Below are 14,427 nucleotides of genomic sequence, written 5' to 3'. Positions count from 1 at the left end.
CACCATTTCAACTTCGGCTTGCTTGACGTGGACTGCTGCGTATTCCCTTAAGTTCCCCTTCCTGAAGTCCAACATCAGTTGCTTGGTCTTACTGACACTGAGTGCGAGCTTGTTGCTGCGACACCACTCAGCCAGCTGATCTATCTTGCTCCCATATGCCTCCTTGTCACCATGTGAAATTCTGCTAACAATGGCTGAGTTATCGGCAAGTTTATAAATGGTATTTGACCTGTGCCTAGAGAGTAGAGCAGTGGGCTAAGCGTGCATCCCTGGGGCATGCCAGGGTTGATTGTAAGTAAAGAGGAGATCCCCACAGACTGTGGTCTCCCGGTGAGTAAGTCAAGAATCCAGTTTCAGTGAGGCACAGAGGCCCAGGTTTGGGAGCTTGTTGATTAAAACTGAGAGTGTGACTGTGTTAAACACTGAGCTGTAGTCAATAAACAGCAGCCTGGCAGAGGTACTGTATTGCCGTTGTCCAGGTGATCCAAGGCTGAGTGGAGAGCCATTGAGATTGCATCTTCTGTAGACCTATTGTGGTGAGAGGCAAGTTGCAGCAAGTCCATGTCCTTGCTTAGGCAGGAGTTGATCCTAGCCGTGACCAACCTCTCAAAGTACTTCATCACAGTAAATATGAGTGCCTCTGGGTGGTAGTCATTGAGGAAGCTCACCCCCACTCTTCTTAGGCACTGATATGATTGTCACTTTTTTTGAAGCAGGTGGGAACCTTTGACTGCAGCAGTGAGAGATCGGAGATGTCCTTGTACACTCCTGCCAGTTGGTTGGCACAGGTTTTCAAAGCCATACCAGGTACACCATCAGGGTATGACGCCTTGTGAGTGTTCACCCTCTAGAAAGATGTTCTGATGTTGGTCAGCAAGTCAGAGATCCCAGGGTCACCAGGGATTCACATGGGTGTAGTTTCATTCTCCCTTTCAAAGGCGTTAAGCTCATCTGGGAGCGAGGCATCACAGCCATTCACGATGCTGTTTCACTTTGTGGGAAGTAATGGCCTGCAAATCCTGCCAGAGCCAACATGCATCCAATTTCATCTTAACCATAATTAGAATTGGGTTTTTTGTCCTTAAAATAGCCTTCCATTGGTTGTACCTGGATTTCTTCTATAGTTCTGGATCACTGGTCTTGAATGCCACAGATCTAACCCTCAGCAGACTATAGATTTGCTGTTCATCCACAGCTTTTGGTTCGGGTATGTCTGGTATGTTCTCATCCACAGAGGTTTTGATGAAGACTGTGACAACTGTGGCATACTCATTCAGCCGCATCAGATGAACTGGATTGCAGTACTACGTGCTGACGGTGAAGTGAATGAATATTTAGCATGAAAAAAATTATACTTTATTGTTGCCAAACAATTGGTACTAGAACGTACAATCATCACAGCGATATTTGATTCTGTGCTTCACACTCCCTGGATTACAAATATTAAATATTAAAGATATTAAAAATAGTTTAAATTAGTAAATATTAAAAATTTAAATTATAAATCATAAATAGAAAATAGAAAAATGGGAAGTAAGGTAACGCAAAAAAATCGAGGGGTAGGTCCAGATATTTGGAGGGTATGGCCCAGATCCGGGTCAGGATCCGTTCAGCAGTCTTATCACAGTTGGAAAGAAGCTGTTCCCAAATCTGGCTGTATGAAAATGATCATTTTTTATTGACATTGTTCCTGTTTAGCTACAAGAAGAGTATCAATAAGACTGAAAAAGTGCAGAAAACATTTAGAAGGATGTCGTCAGGATTTGAGGAGCTGAGGTATAGGGCAGGGTTGGATAGGTTCGGACATTATTCCCTAAACATAGGAGAATGATGGGAGATTTGATAGCGGTATACAAAATTTATGACAGGTATAGATGGGATAAAGCAAGCAAGCTTTTTCCACGGAGGTTGGGTGAGACTAGAACTAGAGGTCATAGGTTAAGGATGAGAGCTAAGGAGAATCTGAGAAGGAGCTTCCTCATTTAGAGGGTGATACAAGTGTGGAACAAGCTGCCAGTGGAAGTGGTGGTGGGTTTGATTTTAACATTTAAGAGAAGTACATAGATAGGTGGGGTATGAGGGCTATGGTCCAGATGCAGGTCGATGGCACTAGGCAGAATAAAAACTCAGCATGGAGTAGACGGGCTGAAGGGCCTGTTTCTGTGCTGTAGCACTGTATGACTATATGTGCTGCCACTGAACGTTATGACTTTGTCCTGGGTGGTGTTGTGCTTCTTGAGAATATGTTGGAGCCACACTCACTGAGTTAAGAGAAAAGCATGCTATCACAGTGCCATGGTTGGCAGGTTTGTTTTGGAGAGATTCTGTGAGTATGTGGAGCTACTCTTGGGCTGATTACAACGAGGAGACATTAGCACTCACAGCAACCAGAAGGTCCCTCCTTTTTATTTTTTTTTCAGACATCAACACACTAAGAATTGGCTGTGGAAAAGTATCCCAAAATGTATTTTGTTTTAAACTTCCCTAGACAAGAGACACCAACACATATATTCACACGGTCATTCTCTTTTCAATTGGACTATGATATTTCTCGATTTCAGCTCAGAAGACTGACTCATTTTGTCACGTGCATATTTCTGTTTCTCGCATCAGCTGTCCACGTGTGCAAGTGTTTTGCTGCAGAGCTATAAAAGTTGAGCTGCTTCGTGAATCAAAGATTTGCTCCTAGCTTGTGCTGTTCCGTCTGTTATCAATTAGCGGTGGAAGTGGTGCTGTTTAGCAGTGATTTGTTCAAATAATAACATAGACATGTGTCCTACTTTAAATTAGTGAACCCAAAGGCTAAGTCATGCATCTTTATTCTCCCCCATTCTTGCACAAAGGAAGACCAGATGTTGTCACACCGATATGGTCTCAGAGACGATCTTTACCGGAAGTGAAGCCATTCTGAATAGTCACTGAGGCTTCATACACAAACTGCAGTACTTGGTTAGCACTGTGGTAAATTCAAAGTGGGAATTAAATCTGACTTTAAAAGCTGATGTTATCTTTATACCAGGCTGAAGTACAGCTGACAGTGCAACACTAATAGTTATTGAGTTGTAGGGAAAGGTTGAATAGGTTAGGACTTTACTCCAAAGAATGTCGGAGAATGAAAGATTTGCTAGAGTTATAAAAATTATGAGGGGTATCAGTAGGGTATATGCAAACAACAGGAATTCTGCAGATGCTGGAAATAAAGCAACACACATCAAAGTTGCTGGTGAACGCAGCAGGCCAGGCAGCATCTCTAGGAAGAAGTACAGTCGACGTTTCAGGCCGAGACCCTTTGTCAGGAGGGTCCTGATGAAGTCCTGACGAAGGGTCTCGGCCTGAAACGTTGACTGTATCTCTTCCTAGAGATGCTGCCTGGCCTGCTGCATTCACCAGCAACTTTGATGTGTGTTGGGTATATGCAAGCAGGTTTTTTCCACTGAGATTGGTTGAGACTAGAACTAGAGGTCATGGGTTGAGAGTGTTACGTACCCTGTAACTGGGTTGCCAAACCAGCAGAAATGGATCACTCAGTTGGAGTCTGGATTACTAGAACTAAGAAAGTTTTATTAAAGAGACAAGCAACACAGTACTCTAATCACAAGGATAATGAATGCAGCAGTTCAGCAATGATAAACATACATGTACACAGAATTAAGATAACAGGATCAATCAAGCTCTATCGTTGTCTAGGGGTAAATGACCAGTTTCAAAGTGACGCAAAGTTCAGTTCAATTTAGTTCAGTTCAGTTCGCAGTAATCGCTGCCGTGGGAGATGGACAGTGTGGGGGGAGGAGAGAGAGCAAAACGAATGAATATTCAAACAGCTTCCACACAGACCTTCGCAGTCAGCTTTCGGGCGAGCCCTTTGTGATGTCATCTGAGGTCACCGACCGTGACCCCTCCGTTTCCAGATACGATCGTTTCTCTGCAGTGAACCTGGCACCCAGGCAAGGGTGGACACACACCAGGTTCCCGCCGATCGTGCCTTTCCACCCCGTGCGTCTATGGCCTGGTCCCGCAACCGGCCTTCCAAAACTTCCCACCGACTTGTGAGAGACGCACCGCTTCCAGGGTCCCATTACCTCGGCTGTCGTGTGTGTCTTGCCTTAGCGAACCTGTCCCTTTTTATCCCCCTGCTGGGGTATCGCCTGTCCATCACTTCAAACAGTTCAGGGTTCAAAGGGGGAGCCAATCTTGACAGCTCTCTCCTTCTGTTACTCTCTCTCCCGTCCCTTCATTACACATCTCCAAGTGCTGCTCCATTGTTTTCCTTATCTCTCTCTCCTGAAGACAGGCAGCAGACCAACTGCTGATCCCACTGGTGCCAGCACAGGACAGCTACATCTTAATCTATGTGTATTCTTGTCACAAGAGCAAAAGGTGAAATGTTTATGGAGAACCTGAATCAAAATCAGGTTTATTATCGCCGGCATGTGTCGTGAAAGTTGTTGATTTAGCAGCAGCAGCAGTTCAATGCGATACATAGAAGAAATAAATAATGATAATAAGTAAGGGACTCAATTACAGTATACGTACATTGAATAGATTAAAAATCGTGCAAAAACCAGAAATAATAGATATTTAAAAAGTGAGGTAGTGTTCAAGGGTTCAATGTCCATTTAGGAATCAGTTGGCAGAGGGGAAGGATCTGTTCCTGAATCGCTGAGTGTGTGCCTTCAGGCTTCTGTACCTCCTATCTGATGGTAACAGTGAGAAAAGGGCATGCCCTGGGTGCTGGAGGTTCTTAATAATGGACACTGCCTTTCTGAGACACCGCTCCCTGAAGATGTCCTGGGTACTTTGTAGGCTAGTATCCAAGATGGAGCGGAATAAATTTACAACCCTCTGCAGCTTCTTTCGGTCCTGTGCAGTAGCATCCCCCCCCCCCCCCCATTCCAGACAGTGATGCAGCCTGTCAGAATGCTCTGCACAGTACATCTATAGAAGTTTTTGAGTGTATTTGTTGCCATACCAAATCTCTTCAAACTCCTGATAAAGTATAGTCGCTGTCTTGCCTTACCTGAGGGGGAACTTCTTCACTTAGACTGTGGTGAGAGTGTGGAACAAGCTGCCAACGGAAGTAGGAGATCCAGGATTGATTTTGACATTTAAGATAATCTTGAGTTGGTACATGGATGGGAAGGGTATGGAGGGTTATGGTCCAGGTGCAGGCCAATGGTAATAGGCAGAATAATGGTTCAGCATGAACTAGATGGGCTGACAAGCCTGTTTCTGCATTGTTGTGTTCTATGACTCTATTCTATAGATTTATTGAAAAAAATAAATGAAAATATATATCTTTAGGAAGTTGATCACTTCAGCATTAGAATTTCATATAAGGGGCCATAAGTTTGACCAAATATGCTGATAATGTTTACATCAAGATTGATGTTATGCAATTAAACTGAAGACACTGTATAGTCATTGGCTCTACCATGATGTCAGAATGGAGTTTGAAGCTAATTCCATGTGCATTTTGGCACTGATGCTCTTTCTGGTGATCAAAGCCAAGACACTGACTACTATTGTGCCATTATGATCTCCCAGTTGTTCAGATGTCTGGTCATTCTAATCCCCACGGAGGTCTGAGGGCCTGTCAATGTAAAGAATGGTGTCACTGCAACTGACAAATGCCAAAAAAATGTAGCTTCATGTTGACAGGGAATTTGTTTCTGCAGCCAAGTAAATACTTCATTAAAACTGAACTCGCTTTGACTACATTTTTCCTGAGGTCATCTTTGCTCAGGCAATAAAGTTGGGATTTGCAGAAAAAGCATTTGCATTTACCTCCCTTACCACCACTCAGGGCCCCCAACAGTCCTTCCAGGTGAGGCATCACTTCACTTGTGAGTCGACTGGGGTGATACACTGCGTCCGGTGCTCCCGATGTGGCCTTTTATATATTGGCGAGACCCGACGCAGACTGGGAGACCGCTTTGCTGAACATCTACGCTCTGTCCGCCAGAGAAAGCAGGATCTCCCAGTGGCCACACATTTTAATTCCACATCCCATTCCCATTCTGACATGTCTATCCACGGCCTCCTCTACTGTAAAGATGAAGCCACACTCAGGTTGGAGGAACAACACCTTGTATTCCGTCTGGGTAGTGTCCAACCTGATGGCATGAACATCGACTTCTCTAACTTCCGCTAAGGCCCCACCTCCCCCTCATACCCCATCTGTTACTCATTTTTATGCACACATTCTTTCTCTCACTCTCCTTTTTCTCCCTCTGTCCCTCTGAATATACCTCTTGCCCATCCTCTGGGTCACCCCCCCCCCCCGTCTTTCTTCCCGGACCTCCTGTCCCATGATCCTCTCGTATCCCCTTTTGCCTATCACCTGTCCAGCTCTTGGCTCTATCCCTCCCCCTCCTGTCTTCTCCTATCGTTTTGGATCTCCCCCCTCCCCCTCCAACTTTCAAATCCCTTACTCACTCTTCCTTCAGTTAGTCCTGACGAAGGGTCTCGGCCTGAAACGTCGACTGCACCTCTTCCTACAGATGCTGCTTGGCCTGCTGCGTTCACCAGCAACTTTGATGTATGTTGCTTGAATTTCCAGCATCTGCAGAATTCCTGTTGTTTGCATTTATTTACCAACTTTCACTGCCTACATCAAAGCGCATTATACACAGTAAACTTCTCTTGAGGTTTAGTCAGTGTTGGTGTTCAGGAAACGTGGAAACAGATTTGCAAGGAAGTGAGCTTCAAGCAGCTGCAGGGCAGTAAATCACTAGATCACCTGGGGGATTTTCCTAACACTAGCTGAAGACTGAGGTCAGTTTATGCATAAAACAGCATCTCTGTGAGTCCAGCATTCTCTCTGGAGAGAATGAAGTGGGTATTTTAAGTGCAGTCTTCTCTTTCAGAAGAGATAATGCTACCAACATCTGTCACCGTGCGAGCCTTTCTTTTATTTAATGAGCTGAGAAGCTGGTGTTGGTGAGAAGGATGGTGTTTAATTGCCCATGAGCAGAAGGCAGTGAACAACCTTCTTGAAACACTTCATCAGTGATGGTTTTCAGTGACAAATTATAAAAGGGGGACCATAAGACGTAAGAGCAGAATTAGGCCATTTGAAACATCGAGTCTGTTCCACCATTCAATCATGGCTGAATTACTCTCCCTCTCAACCCCATTTTCTGCCTTCTCCCCATAACCTTGGATGTCCTTATTAATCAACAATCTATCAACCTTTGCTTTAAAAATACCCAATGATTTGGACTTCACAGCCATCTGTGGCAATGAATTCCACAGATTTACCTCCCCTCCCCCCTCCCCAGCTAAAAAAAAATTGTTCCTCATCTCAGTTCTAAAGCTGCCACAGAGTTTGTCAGCTTAACATTAAAAAAGCTATAGTCTGGGATGAGTTAGTCACATGCTATAACATTCCAGCATCTAAGTCAAATTAGTGAGTTTAAGATCCACCTAAGACACTTTGTGAGAACTTCATAACAGGACTGTGTTTTCATAGGATAATCATTTATATAGTAGTACTTATATTTACATAGGGTGGTCCAGTAGCATGGCAGTTAGTGTAAGACTTTACACTGCCAAAGATCAAAAGATCAAAGTTCAATTCCCACTGCTGTAAGAAGTTTGAGTATTCTCTCTGTGACCTGGTGTGTTTTCCATGGGTGCTCCTCTCTTCTTGCACATTCCAGAGATGTACGGATTAGGGATAGTGAGTTCCGGTGCTAACTAAGTGTGGTGACAGGTGCGGGCTGCCCCCAGCACATCTCAGATTGTGTTAGTTTTTGACGCAAACAACGCATTTGACATTCCTCTTAAAATTCCTCTTTTGATGTTTCGATGTGTGTGTGCTGATCTTAATTTTAATCTTAGTAGGACATCTGAGGGGTCTGGCACTCTCACAGTCAAAGGCCTGCTCTGATAAGGGGATAGTTATACAAATAGTATAATTATAATTAAGTCATCGTGGCTATCCCTTGAGGTCGAGGATGATGGTCTTCGTTCTGTTGATCTATTTATGGGCTCTCAAGTGGCTTATGAGTCCAATCTTGGCTTTGAAAGTTCTTCTGCATTCAGGACAGGTAGTTCCAGATGGCAGATCGGGCTTTGGTTGTTGCCTCTCTTTCCATTTTCTTCTCTCTTCTTCTAATTCTGCACATCTGTTGGCTTCGAAAGTTGCTGTTCCTTCTCAGATGATGGCTTGCCAGAGTTTCCTGTCCTTGGCATTGGTTTCCCAATTGTTGATGTCAATGTTACATTTCTTCATGTTGGCTTTTAAGATGCCTTTGCATCTCTTCTGTTGTCCGCCTCTTTTACATTTGCCTTCTTTAAGCTGGGAGTAGAAGATTTGTTTCGGCAGACGTTCGTCTTTTATCCGAACAACATGACCGCTCCATCTTAGTTGTTGGTTCTTGATGATGTAGGCTTCAATGCTTGTTGTTTTTGCCTCATTTAGCACACTGATGTTGGTTCTTCTATCTTCCCAGCTGATATTTAAGATGTTTTAAAGACAGCATTGATGGAACTTTTCAAGTGCCTTCGGATGTCGTCGGTATGTTGTCCAGATTTCTGATGCATACAGGAGCGTTGGGATCACCACTGCTTTGTACACTAACATTTTGGTCTCTGTTCGGATGTCACAATCATGAAAGACTCTTGTTCGGAGACGTCCAAAAGCTGTTCCAGTGCATTTAAGACGATATTGGATCTCATCATTAAGGTCAACATTGGAGGAGAGGTGACTTCCAAGATACGGAAAGTGGTCCATGTTTTCCAGGGTTGTTTCACCAAGTTGAAATGATGGTTCTCTCCGTGGATAATTACACTATCCACATTATCATAGGGTGTAAAAATCAGAAGGGAACTATTATGCTCTGGAAACAAGAAAGTAAATTACTCCCAAAATGATGATCATGCTTATAAACTTACAGCACAGAGAAAGACTGTGTTGACTTCTTTGAAGCAAGCCCTTAAGGCAAAGTAGGTTGAGAAGAGACTAGATCAGGCGTTCCCAATCTAGGGTACACGGACTCCTTGGTTAATAGTAAGGCTCCATGGCATAAAAGTAGTTGGGAACCTCTGGACTAGATGGAGGTGAACAAGATCAAGAAGTGTTCTGATTGGATAAGGAGAGTTTGTACTGAATAGTGGAAGGTGCGTAATATGGTGGGTAAAATATAGAGCATGATGGGTTTTATTTCAGAGACTAAAATCCAGACCTCTCTCTTTGCAAAGGTCAGTCAGGGCTTTCAAAACACAATTTCTTTAGCTGCCTAATGGAAGTTAACTTGCAGCAGTCCTGATAAAGGCAAAAGGAATGGGGTTGACTGGTTTGTTTGACTGGGAGCCAACATAGATTCAATGGGCTGAATGGCCACTTTTAAGCATAAGTGTTCTATATTTCTATCATCCAAGTTATTCCATCCCCCATCTTTTTTCCCATTTCCCTTTTTTTTTAATGACTGTAGTTACTTGGACTCTGTGACTAGAGAACCCATTAAAAAGCAGCATTATCAGTGAAAATGTTTTTGGCAAATTCTTTACTCTTCATTCCAGTCTCTGTTGGCTCTTGGCCCCATTCATTACAGAATACTGACCATCAAAATGATGTCAGTCAGTGCTGTCAGGAGAGTTTCTTTAATGTCAACTGACTGGCTTTTAATGGATTCTGAATTTGAATGATATCTGCAGCTCAAACTACTGTGCACACTTTTAAGTTTGCAGATTAAAATTTTATATGAACATATGCAATTAATAAATATCCAGTGGTGTTGTAAAGTTATTGGACCAAAATCCAGAGCTATTCCGAGGTCTGTTACCATATGTTTCCATCTCTGGATAGAGAACTAATACTGCTCTTTTTGCAGCCTTGTGGAGAGGGTAAAAGAGGTCATTTATTGTGTATTTTGCCAGGATATTATTTAAAAGGCTACTGCAGAAACTTAACCATGGGTGCATGGGTTTCCTCCTGGTGCTCTGGTTTCCTTCCACGTTCCAAAGATGTACAGGTGAGCAGCAGTGAGTTGTGGGAATGCTATGTGGTGCTGGAAGAATAGCAACAATTGCAGGCTGCCCTCATCATATCCTCAGTCTGTGTTGGTCACTGTTTGGGGTGCAGTGGTAGTCGGAGCGCACCTGGCACATCTTTAAGAAAAAAGCCAAAATAAAGAAGCTAATTAATTAGATGCCGCCCAGAAGCCAGTCTTCATTAGAGGAACTGAGGTGGAGAGGGTCAATAACTTTAAATTCTTCGGCATTAAGGATCGACATTTCTCTCTCTGAAAAGTGTCAGAGGATCTGTCCTGGGACCAGCACGTAACTATCATTACAAAGGAAGCACGGCAGTGCCTAGACTTTATTAGAAGTTTGTGTAGATTCAACATGTCACCTCGATCCTGACAGCCCTGTCTTTTCAGCCTGTCTGGGCTGGCGTTTAAATTGACCAAACAATGGAACAGCTGAAGGCTCCAGCACCCTGGAAAGAGGAGTGAACATCGCGTAGAGCAAGTGAAATCAGCAATCGCCTCTGATCTGGGCCGACATTTACGTTTTGGGCGGCACCTAATTAATTAGCTTGTTTATTACGGCTTTTTTCTTAAAGGTGTGCCGGGTGTGCTCCGACCAGCATTGCACGCCTGGTCACTGGCGCAAACGAAACATTTCACTGTATGTTTCGATGTTCATGTAACAAATAAAGTTGATTCCTAATCTATTTTATTTGGGGAAATATTATAAAATGCCAGTGTCCAAAATCTTCATTGATGCTTGGATACCTATAGCTGTACATAGTCTCATGAAAGTGGCTGCCACAGGTCGCATAGCAGTTAGCGCAGTGTTATCACAGCTTGAGATGTTCCTGAGTTTGGAGTTCAATCCTGGCGCCATCTGTAAGCAGCTTGTACATCCTCCCCGTGAACCGCGTGCATCTCCTCCAGGTGTTCCAGTTTCCTCCCACAGTCCAAAAGACCTACCAGTTAGTAGTTTACCCTGTGATAGCCATTGTAAGGTATCCTGTGATTAGGCTGGTGTTAGATAGGTGGGTTGCTAGGCAGTGTGGTTTGTTGTTCCACACTTGTATCTCTAAATAAAGTCACATCGCAACCCTATGGTTTTACCCTAACCTAAGGAATGAACCATAGCTGATCTTTTCTTATCAGCTGGAAGTCCTGTCAATGTTCGATGGAAGTTCCAAGAGTGAGGGGAAGGAAAAAGATTAGTTTGTGTGGAAATCATCTTTCAATCTTTGTGCTGCCAATAGAGATTGCACATTGGCTGACCTGCTTTAATTCTTCACAGTCTTCTGGAACATGTTCATTTTTGGCTTCCTTTCCTACTTCCCCATCTCTCACGTAATTGCAACATCTCCCCCAACCCTCTGCACCCTTTCGTTAAAGTTATGTAGGTTATGATTTTAGTTATCTGGTTATATCTCTTGTCGTCTCATACTAATAATCACCTATTATTTAACCAGCTTGTGCTCCCCACTTTGCTGTTTTTACCTTTCCTCCTCTCTTTCATTTCCCTTTTTAAATATTGCTCCTCACTAACATGAGGAGCAGTCTTCACTTAAATCACTTTCCTCCAGATGTGGTGCCTGGGTGCCTGACCAGTACCGTCAACATCCTCATCCCCCAGTGCCTAAATAAACCTTGAATGATGATGTGGGCGATCATGGTCTCTTCATGACCGTGATTGTTCGTCCCAAATTTTTTGACAGAAGTGTTTTTCCATTGCCTTTTTCTGGGCAGTGCCTTTACAACATGGGTGACCCCAGCCATTATCAATACTCTTCAGAGGTTTTTTTGCCTGGTGTCAGTGGTCGCGTAGCCAGGAGTTGTGATATGCGCCAGCTGCTCATATGACCATCCAGCACCTGTTCTCATGGCTTCATGTGACCCTGGACGGGGTGGGGGGGGGTGTCTCTCGGGGAGAGGGAAGGAGCTTCTTACACCTCCTTTGGTAGAGTCATAGCTCCACCCCACCTCCCTAAATGATACAAAGAATATGTCTTACCTACTTGTTTAGTGTTTGTCCTGGCTTTTAAACATCTGTGATATTTTAACTCAGCTGCTCTGTGCTGCCACTGCAAGCTTAACCCCTTCATGAGACCATAAGAAGGAGTAGAGAAACAACCGCTTACACAGGTTACGCAGTATCTACAGTACGTTCTCCAAAGATGCTGCCTGACCTGCTGAGTTCCTCCAGCATTTTGTGTTTGTTCCTCTGGATTTCCAGTGTCTGCAGAATCTCTTGTGTTTATAAAAAGGACTAGACCTGCTTAATCCAGCATCCCTCCTCCACTTTCTTGACCTTTCCCACGACAACTTGGTTTACTTACTAATTGGAAATCCATCTATCTCAGCTTGAAATATGCCCACATATCCTGCCCCGCAGGACTCTGCAGCCATGATTCGGACTAAGGGCCGTTATCTAGAATTAACACACATCAAAGTTGCTGGTGAACGCAGCAGGCCAAGCAGCATTTGTAGGAAGAGGTGCAGTCGACGTTTCAGGCCGAGACCCTTCGTCAGGACTAACTGAAGGAAGAGTGAGTAAGGGATTTGAAAGCTGGAGGGGGAGGGGGAGATCCAAAATGATAGGAGAAGACAGGAGGGGGAGGGATAGAGCCAAGAGCTGGACAGGTGATAGGCAAAAGGGGATACGAGAGGATCATGGGACAGGAGGTCCGGGAAGAAAGAAAAGGGGGGGGTGACCCAGAGGATGGGCAAGAGGTATAGTGAGAGGGACAGAGGGAGAAAAAGGAGAGTGAGAGAAAGAATGTGTGCATAAAAATGAGTAACAGATGGGGTACGAGGGGGAGTTGGGGCCTTAGCGGAAGTTAGAGAAGTTGATGTTCATGCCATCAGGTTGGATGCTACCCAGACGGAATATAAGGTGTTGTTCCTCCAACCTGAGTGTGGCTTCATCTTTACAGTAGAGGAGGCCGTCGATAGACATGTCAGAATGGGAATGGGATGTGGAATTAAAATGTGTGGCCACTGGGAGATCCTGCTTTCTCTGGTGGGCAGAGCGTCCCATTCCCATTCTGACATGTCTATCCACGGCCTCCTCTACTGTAAAGATGAAGCCACACTCAGGTTGGAGGAACAACACCTTATATTCCGTCTGGGTAGCCCCCAACCTGATGGCATGAACATCGACTTCTCTAACTTCTGCTAGGCCCCACCTCCCCCTCGTACCCCATCTGTTACTTATTTTTATACACACATTCTTTCTCTCACTCTCCTTTTTCTCCCTCTGTCCCTCTGAATATACCTCTTGCCCATCCTCTGGGTCACCCCCCCCCCCGTCTTTCTTGCCGGACCTCCTGTCCCATGATCCTCTCGTATCCCCTTTTGCCTATCACCTGTCCAGCTCTTGGCTCTATCCCTCCCCCTCCTGTCTTCTCCTATCATTTTGGATCTCCCCCTCCCCCTCCAACTTTCAAATCCCTTACTCACTCTTCCTTCAGTTAGTCCTGACGAAGGGTCTCGGCCTGAAACGTCGACTGCACCTCTTCCTACAGATGCTGCTTGGCCTGCTGCGTTCACCAGCAACTTTGATGTGTGTTGCTTGAATTTCTAGCATCTGCAGTATTCCTGTTGTTTGCGTTTTTATCTAGAATTAAACTGCTTCCAGGTACCTGGGCTATGAATTTGCTCGACGACAGGAGTTTTAGATAGGAATGCATGAGATAACATCTCCGGTTTGCTCCCAGGGTTATATACTGCTCTTTGATTGCAAGAGGAGGCTGCCTCCTCCCATCTATCAGTGGTAAATTCATTGTGTTCTCTTTGTTCCAGAGCCAGGCCACCAGCGAACTGGAGGACCAGCTGAGGTCTGCATCTAGCGTCACGGAGTTAATGGACATCTTCTACCCGGAGTACAGGAAGATCCACGAGTGCCTGCAGAGGAAATCCTCCATGATGAAGCATGCACGGAGAGGGATTGAAGAAGTGGAATGGAAGGAGGCAGCGGCGTTTACAGTGTTGTGGAAAGAAGAAGATTTAAAAAGTGAGGAACAATGAGGCTTTGTTTACTATGAGGTCCAGTAAGTTTAGGAAATAAGAGCAGAAAATGCTGGAAAAACTTATCAGGTCAGGCAAAATCTGGAGAGAGAAACATGGTCAACATTTCTAATTAAAGACCTTTAAGCATTTTCTGATTTTATTTCAGATCCTCGGTCTCCTCCCTATTTTTCTTTTGATCTACAAAGTACTCAGGATGTCCCAGTTTTGTTTTGCAGCGAAGTCATGATGTAGGGGAATGAAACAGCTAATTTTAGATTCAGATTCAGATTAGTTATCACATGTACTTTGAAACGTACAGTGAAATGTGTCACTTGTGTTAACATCCAGCACATCCAAGGATGGGCTGGGGGCAGCCTGCGAGTGTGGCTACACATTCCGGCACCTAGACAGCATGCCCACAGTGTTCCACAGAACAACAGCAGCAATG

General features: G+C 44.4%; 1 protein-coding gene across 1 annotated transcript in view; it reads left to right on the top strand.

Annotated features, from left to right (window-relative positions):
• LOC134349197 (vascular endothelial growth factor C-like) overlaps positions 1 to 14,427 on the top strand; it is an 82,854-nt gene that overhangs the window by 46,091 nt on the left and 22,336 nt on the right. The window contains exon 2 of the mRNA XM_063053169.1: positions 13,773 to 13,983. Within this exon, the coding sequence (XP_062909239.1) occupies positions 13,773 to 13,983 (211 nt within the window). The remainder of the gene's footprint in view (positions 1 to 13,772; positions 13,984 to 14,427) is intronic.

This window comes from Mobula hypostoma, chromosome 7 (genome assembly GCF_963921235.1).
Source record: "Mobula hypostoma chromosome 7, sMobHyp1.1, whole genome shotgun sequence".
Lineage (NCBI taxonomy): Eukaryota > Metazoa > Chordata > Chondrichthyes > Myliobatiformes > Myliobatidae > Mobula > Mobula hypostoma.
The sequence above is the reverse complement of the archived record's forward strand: the minus strand, read 5'-3'. Positions and strand labels throughout refer to the sequence as shown.